At 23.4% G+C, this 27,527-nt stretch overlaps 4 protein-coding genes across 7 annotated transcripts; 3 read left to right on the forward strand and 1 right to left on the reverse strand.

Annotated features, from left to right (window-relative positions):
• Positions 1-538: 538 nt before the first annotated feature.
• Positions 539-8,340, forward strand: LOC112601021 (kinetochore protein NDC80 homolog). Its single transcript, XM_025348417.1, has 14 exons — positions 539-543; positions 633-902; positions 962-1,073; positions 1,727-1,949; positions 2,457-2,614; positions 2,856-2,967; positions 3,044-3,156; positions 4,921-5,053; positions 5,476-5,681; positions 6,293-6,514; positions 6,592-6,696; positions 7,232-7,359; positions 7,452-7,554; positions 8,278-8,340. The coding sequence occupies exons 1-14, from the start codon at positions 539-541 to the stop codon at positions 8,338-8,340; spliced, it is 1,953 nt and encodes a 650-aa protein (XP_025204202.1).
• Positions 8,341-10,353: 2,013 nt separating this feature from the next.
• On the reverse strand, positions 10,354-18,043 carry LOC112601071 (probable tRNA (guanine(26)-N(2))-dimethyltransferase). Of its 4 annotated transcripts, none has more exons than XM_025348491.1 (10): positions 18,019-18,043; positions 14,539-14,668; positions 13,938-14,073; positions 13,647-13,834; positions 12,996-13,227; positions 12,785-12,933; positions 12,475-12,628; positions 12,183-12,409; positions 11,410-11,712; positions 10,354-10,483 (listed from the first exon to the last, which is right to left on the reverse strand). In XM_025348491.1, the coding sequence occupies exons 2-10, from the start codon at positions 14,649-14,651 to the stop codon at positions 10,420-10,422; spliced, it is 1,566 nt and encodes a 521-aa protein (XP_025204276.1). In that variant the 5' UTR covers positions 14,652-14,668; positions 18,019-18,043; the 3' UTR covers positions 10,354-10,419. The 4 variants fall into 4 exon arrangements, with proteins under 4 accessions (XP_025204276.1, XP_025204275.1, XP_025204274.1 ...); XM_025348490.1 differs by lacking the exon at positions 18,019-18,043 and adding an exon at positions 14,881-14,923; XM_025348489.1 differs by lacking the exon at positions 18,019-18,043 and adding an exon at positions 14,773-14,813.
• LOC112601072 (mitochondrial import inner membrane translocase subunit TIM50-C-like) lies at positions 15,241-16,670 on the forward strand. The gene has a single exon (XM_025348492.1). The coding sequence runs from the start codon at positions 15,454-15,456 to the stop codon at positions 16,570-16,572; it is 1,119 nt and encodes a 372-aa protein (XP_025204277.1). The 5' UTR covers positions 15,241-15,453; the 3' UTR covers positions 16,573-16,670.
• Positions 18,044-20,097: 2,054 nt separating the features above from the next.
• Positions 20,098-27,527, forward strand: LOC112601127 (KAT8 regulatory NSL complex subunit 3). The gene is made up of 14 exons (XM_025348568.1): positions 20,098-20,404; positions 20,483-20,595; positions 20,651-20,803; positions 21,051-21,315; positions 21,380-21,526; positions 21,602-21,740; positions 23,087-23,256; positions 24,375-24,523; positions 24,600-24,747; positions 25,206-25,323; positions 25,673-25,894; positions 26,322-26,426; positions 26,520-26,875; positions 27,072-27,527. The coding sequence occupies exons 1-14, from the start codon at positions 20,333-20,335 to the stop codon at positions 27,393-27,395; spliced, it is 2,481 nt and encodes an 826-aa protein (XP_025204353.1). The 5' UTR covers positions 20,098-20,332; the 3' UTR covers positions 27,396-27,527.

Raw genomic sequence — 27,527 nt, forward strand, 5'->3', positions numbered from 1 at the left:
TGTTGCCACTGTTTATTATTTAGGATAAATAAATTTATAGCATGATAAATTTGCGTAGATCAAAATATTCAAAACTAACTTTTGTTGTTAGCTTTAACATTATAGTAAATTGACTTCAAATTAAATCCAAAAGTAAGAAAATTATCCATGTTTACTATTTATACATATGTACATTTCTTACAATATTTTTACCAAACAACTCTTAAGTATTTTTAAATTTTAATACTTCACAAATTCATAACTGACTTGGCTAAAAATAAAAATATCATTAAACATTAAAGTAGAAATAGAGATAATGTTCTTACTTTTAAGTTTTATAATAAATCAAATTGACTCTGCTTTGCAAACGATTCATGTAGGTGTGGCATCCTCTTAAATTAAAAAAAAAAAAACTAAAAATGTCCATATTTTTTAGATTTAAACACATTTATTGAATAAAAAACATAAAATTATGAAAAAGACGTCTTTTGGAAGGCGTTCGTCAGCAGCTAGCGGGTCCACGCGTGGAAAACAAAAATTATCGTTTGATAGTCATAATATGAGGTATTCTTCGATCATTAACACAATTATTTTATGATACATTTTTGTGGAATAGTGTAATTACTACAATGATAAATATGTTTAAAAATTAGATTAAATAGTCAAGAAAATCACAATAAGGTAAAAAAATCAATTCTTTTGAAACCTGGATTTTTAGCGAAAAAAAAGTCTTTAAATCCTGGGTTATTTGAAAGAAAAAAATCTATTTCATCAGAAAATTTGTCCAAACATCATTCAAAACAGTGGCTATCAAAATCGAAGAACCCAGAAACTACACCCGTGATTATTAACACCAGTGTTAATAAAAATGCGTCTACGCCTAATCTTAATCCAAATTTTCCAGGAATGAATTCTAGTGACAAGTAACCATATTATTTACTTAGTTTTATATTTCAATTTATAAACATAAAATTAATTATAGGAGTCGAAATTCAAACTCAGAACCACATTATAGTAACTACGGCGTAGTTAAAAATAGAAAAGAAGTGCGACCTTTAGCTGAAAAAGACTTTCAACAAACAGCTATTCATAAAGTATTATATAATATAAATATAATTAAATATTTCTCAGTATTCTGTTTCATAAGATTATAATTCTGATAACTACACTTATTGTTATCGGTTACTTACACATTATGGAGAATAAGTATTTGTCAGGGACATTTTGAGTAAAAACAAAGCTTAAGAAGACTTCTCAATCATCCCACCCACATTTATTGCTTCTACCGATAAATATGACGTAACATAGCAAATGTATGCTTAAGCAAGACATTTTTCGACTGAAATTGTACCCTCCCCTTTTCAGCTAATTCACTTGTCAACTAATTGGCCGCACTAAGAAGTTTAATATTTAATATATGTTTTAATTACGAAAGTATTAAATTATCTATATGTATAACATATAGTAAATATTGAACTTTTTAATTTGATCGAAAAGGGAGAGTACGATTTTGGTCAAAAAAGGAAAGGTATAATTTTTGGTTGAAAACAGCCATGCCCGTATCCTCTATAAATCTATAGACTGCAGTTATTCACGTTTAACCTTTTTTTAATATTAAAGTAAATTAATTTATAAAATTGACCTCTCAAATACTATTTAATTGTTTAATTTTATAAAGTACTATATGTAATAGAATTAAAACAAGGTTAATTTAACTAATTTTTCTATTCAAGTATTAATTTTATAGATTCAAAATTATTTTTTAACTGCTCCAAATGCAAGTAAAATTCTGAATAATGGTAGTATAAGGCCAATGACAACTACTAGGTTTACTGATATGTGCAAGTATTTATTACAAAAGCTAGAAAGAAATCAAATATTAAATGAAAATAAATACGTGGAAGATTTACCCAAAATAATGAAAAAGTATTATTATAAAGGAAAAGTGGATAAATCATGGCTTATTACTGGTAACGTTCACTACGATTATAAACTTAATTTTTTTTTTCGTCTAATTTTAAATTTGATTAAGCGAAACGCATTACTGAATACAGCCATTAATAAAATAATCAGTCATAATCTTTAAAATACACCATTTATTCAGATCCATGGCGTACATTATGTTACTGTTGGTCTGATAAATAAAAAGTGGGGTTCTAAATAATATTTAAGTTTATTATTTATATACATCATTGTCATCATATGATTTTCGAAAAAAAAATATTTATATAGATACATATATACGCATATTTTTATTTAAGTAACATTATCATTTTATTGTATTCAGTATATGTTAAATTTACGATACTGAGATATGTAAGTAGAATAAAATAAATAGTAAAAATAAATACTTAGCTTATGGTTATGATTTTTCAATATTAAGTTTAAACCATAGTTTAATCAAAATTGATAGACCACTAATTTATGTTTTTTAAACTTTTAAATTTTATACCTGCTAATGATTTGTTCTTGTATAGTAAATGCCAGTCATTCGTTTCCACAAGTGGTTGGTTTATTTCTTTGGTTAGTAGAATTATGTGAATCTCAAAAAGGATTTAACGTTTTGGACGAAATGTATCCATTAATCCTTGATTCGGACAAATCTGAAGATTATGAACAAAAAGTGCAATTTAAGGTACCTAACCTACAATTTTATTTTAAGTTAAATTTTAAAATTATATTTTTATAAAATTACATAAAAATGGAATAAATATAAATTAAATGTATTATTCTAAATAATTTATTTTCATCAATACCTATAGACAGATAATACTAGTTTTGTGATAAACTTTTATTATTTATTTACTGTAACTATTGTAAACATCTTTTATTTTTTTTTTTTTTTTATAAATAAGCGTAAATAATTATGTTTATAGTTGTACTTGCCATTTTTATTAAATGTATATCAAATTGAGAGTAAAGGAACTGTTAAACTTGAAATTCAAGAATCACTGCATAAACAAGAAGAGTTGTTGCTGGAAAATTATAGTTTGTTTAAGTTATTTTATCTTTTATTTTACTATTATTATTATTATAATTCTGAAATATTTCTTATTTTATTTAGTCAAAACACTTGGCATTGATAAAAAATTATTGATTAAATTAGAGACAGAAGTTAATAACCATAAGAAGGATCTTAATACTCTAAGTGACATTACTGAAGAAAAAAAATTGGAGGTATAATTAGAATAAAAACTAGGAAAGTCTTACTGCTACATTGTTGGTGTCGAGTATACCTGGTCACTAAATAGATAGTAGATTACTGTAATAAGTGTGTTAAATTTAAATTCAATAATAAATCATTGCATACAAAAAAACAGATGACTGACTATAGTCAATCAATATTAATTCTAAATATATTTATATTGCTATTAATAATTTATTTTTTTTGTTATGAAATAATAATAATATGGTAGGGTGAATTAATTTTTACCTGAAATAAATTAAATATTATATTATAATTTAACTAGGTAACTGATATGACTTATGAGTAAATACTGATGTTTCATAAACATATAGGTTCGCGATATAAACAGTTAAAAACTATTGTTAATTGCTAATATATTAAAAATATCATTATGTCAAGTATATAATAATCTACCTTTATGCTAACCAAAAATTTCTACGAATAATATTTTTGGAATTATTACGTAGGCTCTTCAACATATTAATTGAAATCATCATTTTTATTTAAAATATTAAACTAGTAAAATTTAAAAAAAAAAAAATTTTTTATAATCACAAAAGAGTTATTTATATATTTCAGTATTTTTATGAATTTTGTAAAAACTTAAACTTTCAACAGTCACTATGAAAAATTAATACTTTACATTTTCAACATTTTTAATCGAAAACAAATTACGAGAAATCTTGTACTAAACATTCAAGCTCTTTTGTTCAGAAATAATAATTTCACAATACATGCATTGCTAAAATAAATCGATAATAATAATAATTGTTATAAATAATAACACAACAAAGATCAAGAACTTTTGAAATTTAAAGTTTTACTATAGTAAAATGCTAATTAAAGTATTTGTTGAATAATTTAAATTCTTTATCATTTAGTTATTCTCAACTAAATGTACGTAAATCTTCACTTTTTCCTTAATTAATTTTGTTTTTCCTAATAAATTAGATACCAATTTCAAAAATAATTTTTAAAAAAAATTTTTTAATAAAAACTTATAAAATTACCAACTAGATCTGATTTACTAACTATCTAGGTTAAAGATTCAATTTTTTTTTTCCACTATAAAGTGTGTCTAAACATAAAATACTTAGATCATTATCCGTTGTAAAACCAATATATTTATCTTTCCACTCAGAATTTAAAATTCTAAAACAACATTAACACTATTAAAATAGTTATTTTTTAATTTACATTGTTATTGTGCATACATAATATAAATATTTATTATTTTATGTAGTTTCGAGATGTTTAATAAATTGCCTTCTATATTATGGTATGTTAGTCTTCATAATATTCATAACTTATAAATACATTATATATATATTTAAGCTTATAGTTATGAAGAGCTTGTCTATGTAATTATTTTAATTTTATAAACTGTTTAATATACATATTATGAATACAAAACAATATTAAAATTATGTAAAAGATAGGTTAAAATCATAAATAAATTTTAGAGTTTGACAAATATTTGGTAAGTAAGAAAATAGAATTTGAAAATTAAAATTAGAAAAAATAGTATGCTTTTTTGGTATTAAAATTATGAAGATTTCGCCTTAACATATTTATTAATTAATTAATAAGCATTAGATATAAATTATATAATAATTTAAGGTAGATATAGATAGTTAAACATGAATTAATAAAATATAAAATTATAAACTATAGGTAATTTGTAAAATTTTTATTATTTATTTTAAATAGCTATGAAATATACAATCATTTATATAACTACATATGTTTTTTAGGAAATGAAAGCTATGAAAATAGCATTACATAAAGATATTGTTAATTCAAAAAACTATATTAAAGATTTACAAACTTGTTACAATGAAATACAGGAGTATATATTAAAAAAAAAGGATGAATGTGTTTTTCAAGGTAGGTATTTAATTTAACCTATTTATTTTTGATACTCAAAATTAATATATTTAATTTTTATTTGTAATTTTATAAATATGTAAATATTGTAAAAATTACTTTTGTAAAATATAATTATGTTGCATTTATATTTATTTGTATTTAAATTTTATGTTTAGTTTGATTTTTACTACTAAAATTGACCATATTAATCTGTACAATAAAACAAGAATGCATTATTTACACTTAAGTAAATGTATAGCGTTCTTTTTTTATGTTTACCGATGACAAATATGTATTAAATATTTATTGTGTTACGTATATCATAATACCTGACAGTTGTAGTCGAATAAATTTAAAAAATTTAATTGAGTTTTATGTTTTCTATTTTTTTTTTTTTTTTATACATATATATTAATATTATTATTTTAAATATTATTCAGAAAACAATATTGAAAACTTACAAAAAGAATTAAATATGGTAAATAGTTGTATTAATAGTCAAGAAATTACTCAAGCTGATAAGAAAATTATTGAAGAAGATATTTTTTGTCTAAAACAAGACTTAAAATTTGAGGAAAATTGCTTAGAAGAATACAAAAACATAGTGTGCTCTGAAAATTTAAAAGTTATTGATGTTAAATTAAAAGTTAGTATTGATTATTACGATTTACAAATGAAATATTTTCGGAAAAATTAAATAAACTTACAGTTGATTATAATAGTAATATACATAGTGAAATAAATTATAATTTTTAGAAATATCAAAATAAAATAGACAGTCTTCAATATTCAAATTCTAACCAAATGAATAAAGTATAATTTGTGTTCAATTTCCAATAAGTAGATGGTAGATCCTATTTCCTTCTATCTTTCTTAAAAAATATTACCTACCTTCTTGATAGCTGTATTAATTTTTAATTTTATTAAAGAAGCTATGGATTAGTATAATACCTATTGTACATAAATAAATAATAATAACATTAGTTATGATAAACAATAAAGAGTTGTTAATTCATTAAATAGTGATACTTAGAATCTAAATTAAATACAAGATATTTTATTTAAATTTTAAATAATACATATACTATTTAATATTGACTTTTCGTGACTTTACATTTTTATATATTTTATTTATTTTTTAAATCATATTTATGTTTGTTTTTTTTTATAGTTTATGTTTCTAAGTACAGTCTGATAAGTGATACTTAACCTCTATGAGTAGCCTTCTTTATAAGCTTATAATATATTATTGTTTAGCTGGACACATTATTTGTACAATACCATAAACTGTGTGCAGAAAATATTGTTGTATTACCTGAACTTGAAAACGCTATAACAGATAAGAATATTCTTGCTATATACACAAGAGAATCTCTGAAAAAAGTTGATGAATTATTAAAATCTTTAAAAAATAAAAATGTTCAAAGACTTAAAGAAGTTGAACAAAAAAATGCTTCTATACAAATTAATGTTGATTTAGTAAGTACCTAATAAATTGAAAGAATAAATATATATGTATGCTGTATACTAGGTACGAACAAATTATTATGACTTAGGCACAGCTAGAATACAACAAACTGAAGTTAATAGTTGAAAAATCAGATTTTGAACGCAACGCTGATAAAAAACATTGGTTAGAAATCGCTGATCGTCAATTTAAGGTAAATTTTATTTTAATATTTTTGTGCTATTCTCAATGATAGATAGTTTCTACTTAATTTTTTTTTTTAAAAGACTATAGATTTTTAGTATTTACTTTACATTTAGTATCCAACTATTTTTTTTAATCTTACTAAATTCATTAACAATAATAGCATTTTTTAAGTACCATTATAAAATGTATTTATATTTTTATATGTATATTATATTTAATACATTTTTTTTCATTTTTTTGTATTTTTTTTGTATTTTTTACTCTATTATAATCGGATAAAAAAAATATTTTTAATTGGCAATTGTATTCATTTGACAAGTTTTTTTTAATCTATAAATGGTAATTGTGTATTTATTATTACCTCGTTATAATATAAACAATACTATTTATCAGATGTATTTTATAATAACTAAATAATTATATCAATAGTGTCCCATCACTAGTACCCATCATATAAGTTTTAAAGGTACTGCACTAAAAAAAAAAATTTTATTTTTATAGTTTAATTTTTATTTAAGTATTATTTTTAATGGTTATTTTAGGAAAAAGAAGAGCTTGAAAATAAGTTGAATAAGATTAAAGCAGAAATAGAAAATAATAATTTTAATGACACGGAAAATTTAAAACTGGTTGAAATCAAAACAGAAGAAAAAAATAATTTACATAAACAGTAAAATTTTTTACTTTTTTAAACCTATTTAAAATATTAAACTCATTTTATACTTATAATATTATCTTTTAAAATATAATACATATTTTTAGAATAAATGAGATGGAAAATGAAAAGGAGTACATCTCAAGAAGGATATATAATTCTTTGAAAAAGCACGCGGAACTTATTAAGGAAACAAAAAAGTTTATTAAGGTATATTATAATATATTTATTATTTAAATTGTTTACTAAACTAATTATAAATGAACTCACAATTTGAAAGCTGTTTGCAAGACCAATACTTTCTTTTTTAAAGTTTGTCAATATTTAGGTAGGTACCTACTTTAACTTGTGTTTTTTCATATTTTTTCAAACAATATCTAAGAATAATTATTAACCTCTTTAAACTATTATAAAAATATGTGTTCGATATTTAATCTGAAGAAAGTCCACATTAAACTTTTAATTTTTTACTGTCAAAATAGGTACTTGTATTTTATAAAATATATATATATATATATATATATAAAAAATCTATAACGTGCTCAAAATCTTGTGGAAAACACAATTTTTAGATTTTAATTATTTCAATATTATTTCTATAAAATTAATTTATCATTTAAAATACTTATTTCTTTACATAGGTACATTAATTAAAGAGTTTTTTTAAAATTGAAAAAATAACCAATCGATATAATAGCATTTAAATTTAAAGATTTAAAAATTTAATTTAAAATCAAGTTGAAAATAAATTTTAAAAATCTATTAACTTGTAATAATAACTTACTAACGATCAAATTTTAACAAATTAATCAAACTTTCAGATAGGTAACCATAATATACCATACACATTCTTTTAATAACTGGAGCCACCTTTTATAAATAGTTATAATAAATATATTAACATTGTGCTATTTTGTTTCCATAAATTTACAGAAGCTTAATGACGAAGAATTACAGAAACTGCAATCAATTAAAAGTAAATACATCCAACTATAGAATACCTAAATGATTTATATGTATGCTATAAAATACTTATATAAATGTATAGTATACCATGTATGTTAATAGTACCTATATACTTTTATGAATTACCTACCTAGTTTTAGAGTTTATTTTTATATTATTATCATGCCATTAAATTAAAAAAATATTTTATTTATGTTATAATAATAATAATAATAATAATAATAAATTAATTCATTTTTATCTAATTTAAAACACATAATTTTTATTTGTTATGAAACAAGTTTGATATTATTTATAATTTTGAGTACTTGTCTCATTTTTTTCATTTTTTGTACCTAGTATAATAATGGACACTGGACGAAAGTATATGGTTTTATTTACTATATATTTTATGCTTTCAAAGCAAAATATATATCACATTTGACATTACAGAAAAAAACATTTGTTCATTAAAGACTTTGAACTCAAATGGATTTTTCTTTGAGTGTATAACTCTTAAATGGGCAGTGGTCAGTTAAACATGTTACAATTGAAATGCATATAAATTAACACCTTACTACTTAAAATGAGTAGGGTTGAATGCATTTGCATATTTTTGGTGGTTTTAATACTTTCATTATATGTTACACACAAATAAACAATTAGGTACCACTAATTTTTAATATTTATTTGTACAGCTTCAAAGTTCCTCCTCTCTGCTGATACACACATTATCTACTTAGATATAGATATATATGTATATAGTTAAGAATAGATTTTGAGATATTAAAAGATATATTTTTTATCATAATATGAAAATTATACATTTTGTAATCATTTTTCAATTAAAAATAATAAAATAATGATAGGTATATAAATACATTATATTGAATCCAAATTGTTGTGTTTAATGATTAACTGTATAAGTACACCAACTAGTTACTGTCTGTAGTAATTACAGATAAATCTGTACATTGTATCTATACATTAGACAGGGGCACTTAATGGTGTTGTCACTTACTTATAAATTTAGAATAGGTAGCTAACTATCATTTTCTCAGTTAAAATATTGTTCTATGTACTTTTATGTACAAGTTAAAATTAAAAATCATTATATGATATCATAAAATATTAATTTAGAACCAGGTATAATTTTAAATAATTTAGCATATACATTATTATAATGAGTTTAATATATTATATTGTTTTTATTGACAACAGTTTCTTGTCATTCACCTCTATAACTGATACTTACAATTTAATATGCTTCACACAGTGACAGCGTAATGGTGCAATGAGTATATTATGCCACACAGATTTGCTAAAAATATATTTACAAATCCCAAAAACTAAAATTGGAATAAATGATTAATTTAGGTATGAAAATGTACTGAGTATGCTTAAAAATTATTATTTAATTTATATTGAGCTAAAGCTCAATTTAGATAAATAGAAACTAAAGCTATGTACAAAAAGAATAATAAAATGACAAATTAAAAGTACTGTCTTTACTCCTTAGAGAATTGAACATGTTTTTCCTATTTAATAACTCATGGATTGTACTTATTTAGTATTTACCAATACAAATAATTTTTAATTTTCATTGTAAAAATTAACATTCACAGCAAACTAAAAATCTCTGGGTCCTGATTCCTAAGAGCAATGACTATACTTTTTTTTTATTATTATTATATTATAAATTTTATGTGTATAAAAAAAAATTTGTACTGAGAAAAAAATAATTATTGCCTGATAGTAACTTGGAGTCCATATTAAAGAAGAGTAGACCTAAAAAAATTTAAAACAACAAAATTGTTTTCAAGGCATTAATAGTATTTTAAATTGTTTTACTTAAAAACAATCTATTACACAGAAAAAATAAACAACTAAACTGCAAAACAGAATTTCATAAAATTACAAATTAGTAAATTTATCCAATTCATAATCTTTAATGAGAATGATTCATTAATTACTAATCATTAATGACCAGTAATGGATATTTTAAAACAATGTTATTAATGTAAATTTAAATTCTATAAATTAACACAATATTTATAATCTAGATGTTATATTATAAAAATAATCTGTATTAACAAAACATGTCATATTTATAATATATACAAAATTAAACTATTTAGAACATTTGATATCCGTTTCACATTCCACTTCTGTAGCACTTAAGACAACTTTTTGTCTGAAAAAATACAAAATTATATTATACAAATGTCAATATAATACAACATTCTTTTGCACGTTATGTTATAAAAATGAGAGCCTCGGATTTATATCGCAATACATATTTTTTAAGGTTAAAATAACCTAGCTTTAACAAAAGTTAAATTAATTTCTTGTTTGTTCTTTGAATCAAAAGATTCTTAATAAAATTAATTTACTTTAATTTTACACGTATTTAATTATTTTGTCATAAATACATGTTTTTATACATAATTCATTATTTTCAGCAATAATTATAAAATAAGTTAATTCATTTTCATGAAGATTTATCTTAAAAACTTAAACACTATATTTTGTTAAAATATGCAATGGCTATTAATTTTTTCTCGTATAGATACACTTTATCACATTGGTGAAACTGTAAGAAGTAAAGAACTACATTTTCTAAAATGAACAAATTGACCACTTTAGTACAATTTTTGAAACCTTTCAGTTGCAAAAAGTTAATTGTATTCAAATTTAAGTCTTCTGTCAGAACCAATTATTAAAAAATTGGAATCATGATCAAGGAGAGTGAAATTCTATAGAAAAACCTTATAAAATGTTAAAGATCATATAAATACAGTGACAAATCCTAATTAAAAATCAAATAAAATATATCATAAATATGATTTAATATATACATTTACCAATTATGGATTTCTAGATGATCTAATACTTTAGATAGTTCTAAGTCTCAATGTCTCACAGAAGAAGTTATACAAATACAAAACATAGCAACAAAGATGAAGAATAAAATAGCTTATTGTAATTAAGAAGAAGATCCAAGTATAATTAAACTATACAACATGTATTTATTTATCTACATATTTTGATTTTTTTTAAACATGAACCCAAGTCCTAATAATAATAAATAATTTAAAGGATAAATATTTAAATTTTTACTTTGAATTTCCTTTAGTTCCTGGTCCCCAATATGGTGCAGGATTCTGTTGATAACGTACTAATCCCTGCAATGATTTTGGTACTGTATTATATTTTTTATCAAAAATGATCTCAGTCGTAGATTGTTTAGACAAAATTGTTCTTGCTGCAACTGAATCTAGTAATCGTTTTTCAGATACTGGATGTGTTTGAACCCAAGTTCTGATGACATCCCAAACAACTGATTGAGGTGCATCAGTTTTAACACTATTTTGTGCACAGTGTGATGAAGATACACGGTATCCAGCACCCACTAATGCAGAACTAAAAATATTTAAAAATGCTTCAATTGTATTATTATAAATTTTAATTTTTTTTGTCACTCATAAAATGTTTCTTGATTTTTTTTACATAGTACTTTATTTAGAATACAATAAAACAAACATGACTTATACTAAACAGAATGAAATTTAATGTATGGATTATATATTAGTTTTGATTACAATGTAAACTTAAATGTGAGATTTATATTTTACATTAAACTTAAAGAATGTTTGAGAAAACACAGACATAGAATCAAAGATTAATTTATCTCCTTTTAATTTTGTAATAAATTATATCATTTTCAACATTAAAACCATAAAAAAAATAAGAAACAGGGTGTTTTTCTATTTTTCTACAGACAAAAAAATAGATTTTAACAAAGCATCAATATAAGAGGATTTAAAAATATTTTGTTTTATTATTTATAAATAAGTAAATATCAGAAAAAAAAGAAACTGATTTATACTTACAAAAAGTATCTCAATGGCATTGCTTCACAATGAACAGTATTGGTAAGTGAAGGTACTGTATAATACAATGGAATATCCTGTAATTCTTCTTGCATCATACCCAACATTCCCCTCATTCGCTTAATAGTATTAAATTTTTTTTCGGCTTCTTCAGTTTTTATGTAATTGCATAATTTAGTGAGAAATTCAGTGTTATACAAAGGACCATTCCATATAGGTCCTCCCACCTAAAAAAAAAAAAAATAATTGAATAAAATATATTTTTTGTAAATTTTAAATTATAACCACTTACTAAATGAGGAAATCCACAATGTTCACATTTTTTGTCAACTGGTGGACCAGACAAAAGAGTAAATTTCATATTTTTTGAATCTGATTTAGCAGAGCCTAATGGTAACAAAGTTGTCATATTACATCCTCTACACTTATATACTGTTGAAATTTTGCTATAAATTAAAAAATATTATTTAAATTGATTTATTAATATATCAATACTTCTATATTTTTTCTAGAAATTAAAGTAAAAAATTGTTGATTAAGTTATACTTATATAATATACTAGTATTTAATTTATTTAATACAAATAAATGAACTATATTTACCTGGACATTGTTTTACACATAAAAGGACTAGTACGTATAACTACAAATACCCTTATATAAAAATCAGCACTTATTGATAATAATGGCTCCATATAACGACCATATCGAGTACACACATTAGTAATTGTATGCAAAACAATTCTTAATGCCTAAAATTAATATAAATAAAACTTGATAAATAAATTTAAATAGCTATAGATATGAAATATACCATTTCATGACAAGCTGGAGATCTCAACGATATTGAACCATATTTTGCATAACACGATTCTGGTGTATTACCAGCTAAGACAGCCATGTCAGTGCAGGTGACTAACAATAACCCATTGTCAGCAAGACTACACACAGCTGGATCTAATAAATTTGTTGGACATCCATAGGGATCTAAATCGACAACATCAAATTTAGTTTCAGATTCAAATTGTCTTTTTCTCATAACATGCCTGTACAAAATATATTTAAATATAAATTACAGATGATACATATTTTATACACTAAACTTATGATACTATGTAAAATATTTAATTTTGATTTAGGTTTGACAAATATTTTAGGATCTTTAACATATTTTCAGATAAGTGACAATTAAATTTACTAATAGACACATAAAAAAGTAGTATTTTTTTAAAATATTAATATAAAACATGATCTTGCAATATCTAACCTCTTAAAAAACATAATTTAAAAATAAAAAGTTAAATAGCTTATTAATTCCAAAAGTTTTTTTTTAATTAATAATATTTTTATATTCACATAAAATGTTAAGTATATAATGTTATTCCCTAATTTCCTGTAAAGTAACTTATTTGTTTATCTTAATATAAATATAATTTATTATTAATATTTGATAAATAAAACTTACGCAGCATCATAAAGAGTAGATGTAACTAAATTTTTAACATTGTTTTCTTCAATATTTTGATTCATTATTTGTACAGCCGTTTTTGATATGTCATTAGCATATATTTGTTTAACTCCTGGAACTTCAAGAGCATATCTAATAGCTCGTAAACCAGTTGCTGCTAATGCTTCTAAAATTTCTAAACCTGACTATAAATGGAAAAAAAAATGCAGTTACTAAAATATTTTGATTTAATCAATTGAATATAATTTATGTAAAAAAAAATAAATTAATAAAGTACATCCAACCAACTTCAATTTGTGTTCCAACTTCTAGTTTCACAGGCTCAACATGTGTTGTATTATTCTCATCAGGGGATCTTTGTCTTTTTCTAGTTTTTAGTTTTTCATTGTGATGGATTTCAGAAAATACTGAAATAACAGCAATACTGAAATGAATCAATTATTTATTATTAGTGTAAGCTGTAAATAATAATGTCCAAGCGAAATGTACATTTTTAGTTAAATAAATTTGATTGTTAATAATTTATTAAATCCAAAGAATAAGAAAAATTTTAAATAAATTAAAAATTTTACAACAGTTAAATTTTATTTTATTAAATAATGAAAAAAAAATAACTATTTTTATTCTGAACATTAATTCTACTTATAAGTTGTACAAACATTTTCAAATATTTAAATTTCAAATACTTGACTATAAATAAATTTATTTTAAGGTAAATTAATGAATAATTTGAGAAAAAAATTATCAGTTAATTTTTCAAAATATTTTGACCTTCTTAATAGATAACATAATTGAATAATTTAACAATATATTGCACATAAATCCAATTATAATCATAATATGTTCATCTTTAATGTTTAATACTATAATAATATAGGTTTAATCTCACCTTAAATCTCTATTGAACTCTTGCACAGGATTATAAAATACTTTACTAGAGCTAGGCACCCGAATTTTTGCTCTGCCCTCACTTATTTCTGTATACTTGGATGAAGACTCCATACTGAAAAAACAGCAACCTAAATAATAAATATTACAATTAGTATCTTTAACTGAAAATAAAATGAAAAAACTTTAATAGAAAGTATTAACATACAATTTATGAATTTATGTTAAATAATACCTCAGTTAAATGTAATATAATTAAAGGATTAATAAAATATTAGTTAGAAAAGTTTCAATTTAATCATAACTTATAAAAAAAAATTACAATTTATTAAAATTTGGTTACCTAATTATTACTAATTTGAATTTTGAAAAAAAAAATGGTTTATGATTATAAAATATGTCAATATTAGTATTAAGTAAGGTACATACAAAGCTACAAAAAAAAAAAGTTATTAATTAAAAATTTAAAATTAAAGATTTTAAACTATACTATATAGGTACATTGGTAGTTTTGAATATTTTGATAGGAATTAGGAAATTGTGTATCAATATTCGATGTCAATTGAGGTTATGTCCACCGGTATGTTTTTATTTTTCTTATCTAACATTATTTTTCAGCCTACCAATCTGTAAATTGTTATATAAATTATAAATATATAATAAAGTAATTTATTAGTATTTGCCATTTAGTTATTTCATTCATATTGCATAGTGTTATAATTTATAATACGTCAACTTTGTAGTTGTTTTTTTACTATTATTACTTATTTGCATTATATGTTAGTTACATCATGGTTATTTAGTGACTTTAAAGTTCAGTGTACAGTTTCAGATTTGGTGATATGAGTTTAATATTATTTAGTATTCTTATATGATAATATGCCTAAAAATTGACATTTAATAGAACAACATAAATATGGCACAAATTTTATTCCGAGGACTCCGATTGTGCAATACTACTATTTTGAGCAAAACAACAGCATGTTGCAAATGCGAGAAGAATACATTCAAACTAATATCAAACATGCAACCCTCATTTATGTCATTGTTAAACAAGAAATTGTACAGTTCTCAATCTGAAAAAAAACCTGCTGAAACATTAGGACCAACACGTGCACTTGATCCATTAGATATATTTGGCGAGAATAAAGATGAAAGACGTAAGGAAAAAGAAAAAGCGATAAAAAACTTAAAGATAGGATTTTTTTTCATTGGTGCATCTTTAATGATGGTTCTTGGGACTGGTCTTTATGTTCTAATGGATGACAATAATTATAAAAAAGATGAAGATGAAAAAGATATATATCCCGTACGCCTATTTAATCGTGGACGTTTGGCAGTAAGAGAGTTTTTTGAATCGATGAGAGCGCCTTCTTATGAAAAGCTATTGCCTGATCCTTTGCCATACCCGTATATTCAACCACCTTACACATTGATTATAGAAATGACAGACCTGCTTGTTCATCCAGAATGGACGTATACAACCGGATGGAGATTTAAAAAGAGGCCAAATGTTGATCATTTCCTAGAGCAAGTATCTCAAAATTATGAAATAGTTGTATTCACTGCTTCAAATGGATTTAATGTTTACCCAATTTTAGACAGTTTGGATAAAAATAATGTAATTATGTATAGACTCGTTAAGAATGCGACTGATTATATTGATGGTCATCATGTAAAAAACATTGACCGTATTAACCGTGATTTATCCAAAGTTATCATGGTTGATTGGAATGTAGATTCTGTTAAATTACAAAGGGAAAATGCTTTGGTAATACCAAGATGGACAGGCGAAGATGGTGATCAACAGTTGATTCAATTGGCAGAGTTTCTAAATGTAGTTTCAGCAAGTGAAGTGAGTGATGTACGAGAAGTACTCTCATATTATAAACAGTTTGATCACCCACTTGAAGTTTTTAAAGAAAATCAAAGAAAATTATTGGAAATGCAAGAAGAACAAAAACAAATATCAGGCACACTTCCGATAAATAAAGCAAGAGGCTCTTGGAAAGATAAATATCTATATGGAAAATAAATTTTAACTGTTATTACATATTACATATTTGTATTTTTGTTTTTTATACCAAAAATAAAGTAGGTAGTAGATATTGATACTGCTTGATTTATTATTTACTCTATTTTTTTTTTTTTTTTTTTTAATTAAAAAGTCAACTGTTCATGATTTGTAGTAAAACTATTGACAACACTTAAATTGTCAATTAGAAAATAAAATCATAAGTTGTTATAATATAAATAGTTTTGTACTTCCTTAGAACATAGGTATTTAAGTATATAACTTTTGTTTAATGTAGATCTAAATATTTATTTCATTTAAATAATAAATTTGAACTACATACTAATAGATGTTGAATCAATTATACTCAATACTTTAGTGATATATACCTAGTTGAGTTTACTTTACAATTAAAAATACAATATGATTATCACATTAATAGGTGTTCAAAAAGTTAATTCAACTATTTCTTAGGAAAAATTATTTTGTTACATTTTTAATACCAAAATAATTTTCAATAATAATTCAAAAGACATATAATATTACTTAAAATATTTAACCTACACAACAAATGAAATATCTACTAATCTTTAAAAAATGAATTTAACTATTTCATGTTTAAAGAGCACTCATAAAACAATGGCAATATAATTCATAATCAAAATTGTTACCGAGTCGATTGTATATAGGTACCTTTATTTCTTATTTATTACTTATGTGTAAACAAACTAAAATAAGGCTATACTGCAATTAAGAGTTAAGTACCGTGCAAGTTTTTTTGAACTTGGATTAAAAATAACAAAAAAATGGGGGAAAAACAAGCAATTAAAAAATTTTAAGTATAATGCAGTGGTTTTCAACCAGTATGTTGTGGCACATCAGTGTGCCATGAACGCCTTTGAAATGTGCCACAATAAATCTATTAATTGAGTTAATTTTGTGTGTATATATATATATATACAGTGCTTAATTTGGAGGGACAGAGTCCCCCTTCTTTTTTAATTTTTTTTTAGTGTACCCCTTCTATTTGCCCCTACGGTAATGTGACGGTTAATTTTGTGTGGAACGCTCGTTTATCAAACATCCGATGAGTCCCCCTTCTATTTTTTTTCCAAATCAAGCACTGTATATATATATATTATATATAAAAATATATGCTTCACGTATTATATGAATTGATGTGCCACAAAAATTTCGTAGAAGAAATGTGCTATACTGTTAAAAAGATTGAAAACTACTGGTATAATGTAACTAATCATCAACAATATTCACATAGCACTATGTACATATATAAACTCAAAAAACTTTCATTTGTTAAGGTTAAAATTAAAAACATTGACACAAATAAAGTAAAATATGTTTTGAAAAATATTAAAGAAATACTTAAAGACTTTTACTTATTTATTATTAGTTAAATATTAATACTTTTTTTTTTTAATAATAGATATGACTTTATTATTAACTTACGTGTATTATAACATATTGGATATTGTTTTATTAAACATTTTATTTGATTAAATTTCATGGCTTATATAAAATGATTGGTCTTCATCCACATAAAATAAATATTTTAAATTCTAAAAACATAAAATATTATTTTGGACATAGATAAATGCATAAAATAAATCTGTATAATTTATGAGCTTTATCCTTATTTGAAAAAAAAATAAAAAATAATAATCATAATCTTAAGATTTACAATTATTAGTTAGGTTTGATATTATAGCAGTTTTTACATTAAAAATTATTGTTATTAACTCAGTTGTAAGTTTTATTATACATCAATTTATGAAAAATATTAATATACAATATACATTCTAAATAATCAATTGTTACTTATTAATTAAAATATATAAATTCTTGAAATTGTTTTTTGTAAGTAGAAACATGAAAAAGAAACGTTTATCTCTAAGGTAGTGGGTTTTAACATAAAGCATTCAAACCAATGAAAATAAAAAATGTAATTTTCAAAAATCTCCAAAAAAAAGAAATATTTACTAGGTAGTAGTCAGTAGATAGAGGACTTCAAAAATGATAAATTGATAATTGATAACGATAATTGTAGACTACCATTATTAAGAATAAAATTTGAAATTTCTTTATAAATATTGAATACTGAGTAGTGTTACAAAATCATTTAGTTTTCTAATATATTAAATGGATATTTTAATCCTGAAAATTCACGAACTATTTTTATTTAAAATGGCATTCCATTTTTAACTTAAAGGTTTAAAACTTTGAAAATGTAATACAGTTTCCCTCCAAAATAATGAAGTTAATTTTGCTTAATAGATATACTTAAAGCAATATTTTAAAAACCAATATCAAAAGAGGTGCATAATTTTATTTCATGAACGTTACATATTACCGGTTTTCTTGTTATTTTTTTTTTTTCTAATAAATACCTAACTACAGTGATTTATTCAATGTTAGCAATTTTCTACAAAATCAAACTAGGTATCCAGTTTTTATAATATATTTTTAAAATAATAATACTATGATAGTTGATTGCTGTTTAGTGTTTACAAAAATATACTTCAAGGAAATAATGTAATACTTTCATATAAATATTTTAGACAGTATAGTTTATGAAAGAAAATAATCAATTATTTTTGTTTGATCTTAGAAAAAATGTTTACCATTAAAATCAAGTAAAAATTGAAAAAAATACAAATAGTCATAATAGTACAGTTTCGAGAAAACAAAGAACTAATTAAGCTCGATGAAAGTTTTAATTTCCTTTTTTGCATTTAAAAAATGTTAACGGTTTAATAATTTTGTGATATGTACTCATATTTTTAGTTTTAACTTAACGGTTGATGATTAATGGTTTTATAATCACACATGTTATGTTATTTATTATAAGTAGTCGTTAAAATCTTCAAATTTTGTTATTTTTTTTTTTTTTTAATTAGATAGGTGCCTATTTATAACTATAAGCTACAACCTCTACCAAAAACAGACTTTATCTAAAAAATTATAAATAACCTTTGCATGAAAGGGTTAATGAGTAAGGTATCTTTTTGCTGTATGTTGTTAATCCTTTGCAAATTAAATAAAATCTAACAACTTCATCCACTTCCGTATAAAACTAAATTTTAATTTAAGTGGTTTTTAACTACCTATATATTTAGAAAAATGAATACAATAAACACTTTAAGGTTCATGAACAACACAATAATCAATGAACATTACAATGCTTAACTAGTAACTAATTATTAAATATATTAGAACATAACTTTACAACCATTCGCAGACTCGCAAGTCGCAGTATGGAATCATGATTCATGGTGTGTCCGGTGTCGGTGTGTGACGTATAATAAAATCACATCATACATGAATACACGATTCAGAATTGAAATATTCGTTGGAAAAATAAACTAAATTTTTGTTTGTTCCATGAAATCCTTGTGTTTTGTTTATCTTGGTTTAACGATGATTACATCATATTTCTCTCTCCAAGCGCAAACTTCTCTTTTTATTATGTCTATCTATATTCTAAGACTGTGGTGTAACGAAATTTTATCTTTTACTTTTACTGAAGTCTTAATTATGTACATTTAATATTATTTTATATATACTGTTTTGACTTTTGATAAGATATTGTTTACATGATTTGATACATTAACATAGGTGTTAAAGTTAAACTGTTTAATGTTGTTAGTTTTGTTTTTAACTATCTAGACTAGAATTATAACAACTGTAGAACACCATCAGGTAGTTGAAAGAGTGTTTTAAAGGTTGTTTTATTCTCTCTAGACTAGATAGTACTACATTCAAAATGGATTGCGATGTAGATTCCGAACTAAAATCAGATTTCACGTCGTACCTAGAGCATATATCCCAAAGAAAAGTATGTTCTTATTCCGTTTAAATAATACTTATTTATTTATGAATGTATAATATAATATTGTTGTATGTTCACCTGTAGAAATATCAACATAATACAACATTGACTGAGCACAGTTACTCATCATCCGAATATCAACAAGATAATTTGTGTTCTACAATTCAAACGTTATTCATTCACAGATTTGTTCAAAAGTAAGCCTAATCTACTATTTTGAATTTTTTAATTGACACAATTCTCCTTTTTTAGTGAAAATTCTACTGATGAAATTGATATTGAAACTATTGACAAAGATGTGAAGTTATTAACATACAGACCTGAACTTGAACCTAAATCAATAGAATCATATAAAAATCCAAAATTACCTAGAGACCCTGAAACGTGGGAAGATAATATTAACAAGTATGTTTACAACCTTCAATATCATTATAATTATAAGTTTTAAATAATTTTTTTTGAACTGCATAACTGAAATGCAATTTAAAATTATTTTCTACAACTAAATATGATGTTTCAATGAAATTATTTTCCAGAAAATGTTAGCTATTATCAAAAAAATTAATATTGCTTGGTTATTGATATTATAAATCAATTTATGTCTTTATTAATATATCAATAATATGTCTATTAATATTATTATTTGTTTTAGACAACGGTGGAATAAACTAGAACGAACCTTGTTTGAAAGAGCTTTATCTATTTTATATACAAATCGCTTAACGAGATTAACGTATGAAGGTACAGTTCAAGAGTATGTTCAAAAGATCATCAGTACCGAAAAATCAGTTGCTGAAATGCACCATTTATTAACCAATTACACTCACTGGGACATATCATTGTCACAATGGTTACATGGATTATTCATTTCAAATTTACCAGATGATTATCTTGCATCCTATATTGATATATTAGAGGTACTTATTTAAATAACTATATTATTTCTATTTTACTTGTTATGTATGAAATTTTTTTTAATAGAAATTGAAACAAATTGCTCCATCATTTGTAAATGATATGATATCAGCAAATTCAATAGGGCGTTCTAAAGAAGAAATTAAATCAAAATCAATTAACCTAGATGAACCCGTTGATCCTTTTAACTATATGTTGGTAACTTATCCACCTGTAAGTACAATAAATGCTTTAAATGTTATATAATAATTTATATTCAATTAAGTAAAATTACAAAAAATATTTTAGCTAAAACTACCAAAAAATCCTGTTATCATATTAGTACCTGATTTTCCTGGGTATTGTACACAACCAAATACAAGGACTTATGATTGGATGAATGATTTATCATATTTAGCAGAATTAGATGTTGCTTTGGCAGCGAAAGGTAAATCATTTGTATGATATATTAATTATTTAAGACCCGTACACTAATTTTTTCAATCAATTTTTATGTTATTTTTTAAAATAATAATTCAAAATAAACAATAAAACCTCGGTAACTTGAACCACTATAAGTCGAGTTATTGATAACTTGAAGAATGTTTAGGATTCTGCATTTCAATGTATGATATTATATGGGATAATTTTTTTCAATAACTAATTAATTTTGCTAATTTGAATTTCTTGTTAAGTTAAATCATTCAAGTTAAATTTTAGCTTGTAACTTAAATTATATGATATACAAAAATTACTAAAATAATTTATATGTATATATAAACAGTTCTCTATAATGATAATGTAGATAAGTTTGTATTATAAAGTATATATTCATAAATAATGTTAATCGTCATCACTCATCATTAACTGAAATTCGAGGAGTTGAATCCCAAAGTTTTTTTAAAGTAGACTTTGTTGTTAAACAACATACTATCCTACTGATGATGAAATCCTTAATGATTTGACATTCTAAGTTTCTAAATAAAGGCTAATAAGTCAAGGAGAAGAGTTGGATATTGATGATGATGTGGAATTGCCTTTAACTACTCTTGTACAGGCATTAGATGATTTACAAATGGTTAAATAAATATAACTGAGAACAACCAGAAATTTTAGATGGTTCTTTTTCTATGCTCGACATAATTAAAAACTACAAATAGATCCTTATTAAACAATCAAAAATATGTGATTTTTTCCAAAAATAGTGCTACTTTATTTATTATTACCTTTATTATATACTTATTTATTTTGCTAGAGAATATTTTTTTGAAAATGGTATAAGTAAATAAATAAAATTATAAAATAAAGTGTTGTATAATAAAATATTTTCTATAACTCTAATTTTTTTTTTATCTCTAATTAATTTAAGTTATTAAGGTTCCACTGTATTATAATTAAGTAATTAATGCACAATTTATCTACTATGTTGTGTATATTTTAAGGTTATATCTAGATAGAATTGTTTTACAGCTCTTTTTTAATATCATATTGTTCTACAAATTACTTCCTGAACGCGCTTTCCAATGGCGAGACTAATATCTATTGCAAAAAATAATCCAATCTTAAATCTCTCCACCCAACTAATTAGTATTCGTCAATGTTTATTCAAACTCTATATTTAAAGTTTTTGAATAAAATAGAATATATAGGTATTTATGGCTATAAAATAAATTAATTTTTTTAAATCATTAAAACTAAATTATTAAATAAGTATCATATATTAACTTTATTGCCTTATAAAAATACATAAATTACTTTTAATCAAGTTAATAATATAAGACTATTGCATTTTAGTACCATGGGATTATGAAGAGTACTCTCGCGAAGAAGAATTAAACATAGAAACTAGTTTAGAAGCCATGGTAGATGCTACAAGAAGTAAAGTTGTATCAGTACGATCTGAAGATTCCAGCCGACCTATTATCCTGGCTGGCGTTGGAGTCAGTGCTGCCATAGCTTGTCAAGTAAATATATTTTATTGATACATATTCTTATCAACACGACATTAAAAAAATTATAATAGTAAATAATAAATAATATTAATGGAAATATAATTTTAATATTGATATATTATTATGACTTATGAGTATACTCTAATTTTTTATAACTCAAACAGGATGATTCATTTAATATGAAACTCATTATTTTAGAAAACTTGTTAACGTTTTTGAAAATATATAGTTTAAATAATTTTATCTCATTACTAAATAATATTTTTGGATAAATATAATATTTTTACTATTTTTTTAGTAGTGGACTAACATTTTATGAGGTACTGCTCATCAAAACTTTAAAAACTTATAACTCATAAATTACTCGTGCAAAATTTGATTTTTATAAATCTAAGTATTCTAAAACATATTTTGCTTAAGATTAAGGAATTAAAAAGGTATATTATCAAAAAAATTAAAAAATGACCATGAAAAATAGCAATATATATATATATATAGTTATATTTTAAATAATGTTTTTAATGACTTATAATTTTTTGATATAAATGTGTTCAAAAACTTAAATAGCTTTTGAAATAATGAGTGTTTTATGTTAAATGAATCAATCAAGCTAGAAACAATGAAAAATAATGCAAGAACAAAAGAAATATAGTTATTTCATTTATAATATGTATTAGTAATGGGTTAGGATAAAATTCAAAATTTATCAATATTAAAATCCTTTTGTCGTTTTCCAATTACAAAATGTATATCTTGGTAAGGAATTTAATTCATTTACTCCAATATCGTACATATTTTATTATAATAAAATTTAATTTATTATAGCTTAGATGCCTTAAAACCTGCAAATAAAATATAACTCTTGGAAAATAATATAATTATAAAAAAAAATTTGGTATTTCAGTAAATTATTTATCAATACCGATATCAAATATTTGCTACAATATCGATATTGTTACCCATCACTAATATATATCTATATATATATATAGTTTATAAACTATATTAAAATAAAAAATTGTGTTATAAATGTTATAGATACATAACTATAAAAATATTTATAAGTTATAATTTTTTATAACACATTTATACATTTATAAATATAAACAAATATTTTTTTATTTTTTTAGGTAGCTGTTCTAGAAAAAGTTGAAGGATTAGTATGCATTGGATTCATTGTTAATTCATCCGAGGTAAAAAGAGGTTATGAAGGTGATTGTATTTTAGGCCTCGAATGTCCTACAGTTTTTGTAACTGGCCAGCTAAGCATATTTTCACCGTATGTTGTTATTTTTTTTTTTTATTAATACATTGAAAATAAATTATTCTTAACAGAAATTTCTAAAAATATTTAGGGTTTTGGATATGGAAGAATTAAGAGTAAAGCTTAAATGTAAAACCAATCATATACTAGTTGGTGGAGCCAATGATGAATTGGTCATGAACCATTCTACTAAGATGAGAGAAGCAGTCACTCAAAAACTAGTAGACAGATGTGTTTTGGTATAGTTTAAGCTTGACGCTATTAATGAAACGTCACACTCGCATGTGGTGTTATTTCAGCCTTACAAATATAAAACATATGCAATTCAGCAGGACAAATTTTATGTTGTTAAATTAAATATTAGAATGAATTGATGTATTATCAAACTTATTTGTGTTCTTTTATTGGTTATCTACATTATTTTAACTTTTTTGTTAGTTATAAGTATATAATAATAATTAATAAAGTATAAAAGTGCTCATAATGTACTTAAAAATTAATTTTTTATGTAATACCAATGAACAAACATAGAAAATATTTTGATCATAAGTCAATTTACTCTAATATTAAAACAAATAACTCAAAATTGGTTCAACTGAACATAAATTTGATATGTTGTAAAACAATAACAACACATGCAGGTATGGTGTTTTAATAATAAACTTTAACAAATATTTATAGTTAAATTTATTTATAGGAAGAAATAGGGAATTTCTTAAAAGACATTTTGGAACCTTCACCAAAAATAACTCGTAAGCCTGATGTTGAAAATACAGATTTTAAAAAACCAGTATTCTCTAAAAAGAAACCTACTAGTAAGATATAACTTTTATTAATAATTTTTTTTTCGTGTGGGTTGTATAATATTATGTTGGAATAATTTATAAAAAAGTTCTTTTGGTTAAAATCTATACTCTGTTCAAAAAGAAAAACTTTAATTCTGTGTATTCCTACGCAACGCCCTGCTCCATCCAACCGGTTTTACTATGGCTGGATGCTGTATGGGAATATGCAGAAGAACCAATTTTCATTGGGACATGGTATGTTCTTACACCTGACAGAGTATAGATATTGTATTAAGCCCACTATATATTATATAATTCTATAGTTACAAACTTATACTGTGTCTTTATATTTAACTTAGAATTATTTGTTTTAAATTAGATAAACCTTTAGCACGCCTCAACAAAGGAAACCAAAAACTTTTTGTTTCTGCTAATAAACTAACTCCAAAGAGACAAACTGCAAATCGCAAAACTATCAAAACACCAGGTTCTAATGTAATGATTAAAGATGAAGAACTTATGCCTCCACCTTCATCTGGTGTAAATCAGGAATATTATCTTCAGTGTGAAAATCCTGACTCTACCATAAATAGTATTAGTAGTAAGTTAATTTAGATAATATTACATTGACCCCAGATTTTACTTTTTATAATTTTCTATTCACACATATAAACAAATATTTTTAATTGTAACATATATTAAGTATACTATAGATAGGCAATACTAATTTAATCACTTATTGCTCATTATTTTAATTTGTATTTTACTCACTTATACTATACGCTATTTCCTACCATTATGCACCACAAATAAGTCAAACCCTAATTTAAATAATGAACAATAAATTATTGAATTGGCATTACATATTCATAGTGTTATAATATAGTTATAAGAATTCTGTTATGCCATATGCTACTATTGCAATGAGGAAGAATTATTTAACAAATACTAATATTAAGAATTTAATGTAAATTGTTATCAAAAATTAAGTGTATAATGTTCTTAAATTATTTAAATTTATTTTTTAGAACAAGAAGAAGTGTTCATACCAAAATTAGGAAATCAAAAATTTTCCACTCTAGCAGATTTATTACAAGAACAAGACAATTTCAATTTCAATGTTTCTCAAACATGTATGTTTCACTTATTAGTGTTGACTGTATGCCTATATTATGTATATTGTATTCTCATTCACTAATTATTTATTTTTCTTTAAAATATTTTAGCTTCATCTTTAACATCTATGAATGGCTCACCTGTAATGATTACACCTGACCAAAAGAATATTGTGGTATGCAGTTCAAATTTTCAGTCACTACATAATCAAACACCTGCTCCTGTCATGGAAGAAATCACTCCTGATCAGATATTGGATATGCCAATAGTCTTTGCAGATGAACCACAAGAGGAAGAAGTAAAACAAAATGTTGATAACAGTTCCTATTTCATTACAAATTTAAATGATTTTAATGAGCGGAAAATGGTTGTCAAAGAAGAGCCTGTTGATGAAGACGAAGATTTTGATGTTTTATGTCCTACTGTATCTAGAACTACAATTCCCGAACGTCTAAAAATTAAACAGGTGTGCATGATAATTAGTAATCAAGACTTGAGTTGATATGTTCTGTATGACCATGTAATATTCTCTTAAAAATATATATATAATATATATAATATAAAATACCACAATTATATCAGAGCTCTATAATCCAAGCAATTAATAGACACCTCATTTTTAATTTTCATATTTTATATTCTTAAATTTTTAAATTTTATAGGTTGCATATGACTCACCTTCCAAAGTCAAGCTAGTAGTGAACAAAGCACCAAAAAGCTTAGTATCCAGTGGTGGTTACCAAACATTCTCTGTTCCCAGTCAAAATACAGGAAATATTCAATTTGTGAACAGATTACCCATGACAGGTAATAAAATGAGAAGAATTGAAGGAGGAATAAATTCTAGGGTTATGCCAAAAACTGTCTCTATTCGTCAAATACAAGACAGTAACCTCAAAATACTTAAAAGTGCAACTGGACAACAAATACATTTGAATAAAATTAAAACAATGGCAACCACACAAAAATTTAAGAAAATAATATAATACCAAATTTTAAGACTATAGTGATGAAGGAGAAGCGCACACACAACCATTACAAGTTGTTGTTAACAAAAGCAAGTTAGTTAATAAAATATTTATATTTATGTTTTTAATATATGATATTACATATTATTA

This window comes from Melanaphis sacchari, unplaced genomic scaffold (assembly GCF_002803265.2).
Source record: "Melanaphis sacchari strain LSU unplaced genomic scaffold, SCAv2.0 Contig74_pilon_pilon, whole genome shotgun sequence".
NCBI classification, from domain to species: Eukaryota; Metazoa; Arthropoda; class Insecta; order Hemiptera; family Aphididae; genus Melanaphis; species Melanaphis sacchari.

Excerpts from the sequence above, each read along its gene's own strand:
- LOC112601071 (XM_025348491.1), bottom strand. The coding sequence starts at position 14,651 with ATGGAGTCTTCATCCAAGTATACAGAAATAAGTGAGGGCAGAGCAAAA. Across the intron at positions 12,410-12,474 it reads ATTGTGGATTTCCTCATTTA|GTGGGAGGACCTATATGGAA; the intron begins GTAAGTGGTTAT and ends TTTTTTTTTTAG. Across the intron at positions 11,713-12,182 it reads ATGCCATTGAGATACTTTTT|TTCTGCATTAGTGGGTGCTG; the intron begins GTAAGTATAAAT and ends AAATATTTTTAG.
- LOC112601072 (XM_025348492.1), top strand. The coding sequence starts at position 15,454 with ATGGCACAAATTTTATTCCGAGGACTCCGATTGTGCAATACTACTATT.
- LOC112601127 (XM_025348568.1), top strand. The coding sequence starts at position 20,333 with ATGGATTGCGATGTAGATTCCGAACTAAAATCAGATTTCACGTCGTAC. Across the intron at positions 20,596-20,650 it reads ATTCACAGATTTGTTCAAAA|TGAAAATTCTACTGATGAAA; the intron begins GTAAGCCTAATC and ends CTCCTTTTTTAG. Across the intron at positions 25,324-25,672 it reads CTCTAAAAAGAAACCTACTA|ATAAACCTTTAGCACGCCTC; the intron begins GTAAGATATAAC and ends GTTTTAAATTAG.
- LOC112601021 (XM_025348417.1), top strand. Across the intron at positions 2,615-2,855 it reads AACAAAAAGTGCAATTTAAG|TTGTACTTGCCATTTTTATT; the intron begins GTACCTAACCTA and ends TTATGTTTATAG. Across the intron at positions 5,682-6,292 it reads TTATTGATGTTAAATTAAAA|CTGGACACATTATTTGTACA; the intron begins GTTAGTATTGAT and ends ATTATTGTTTAG.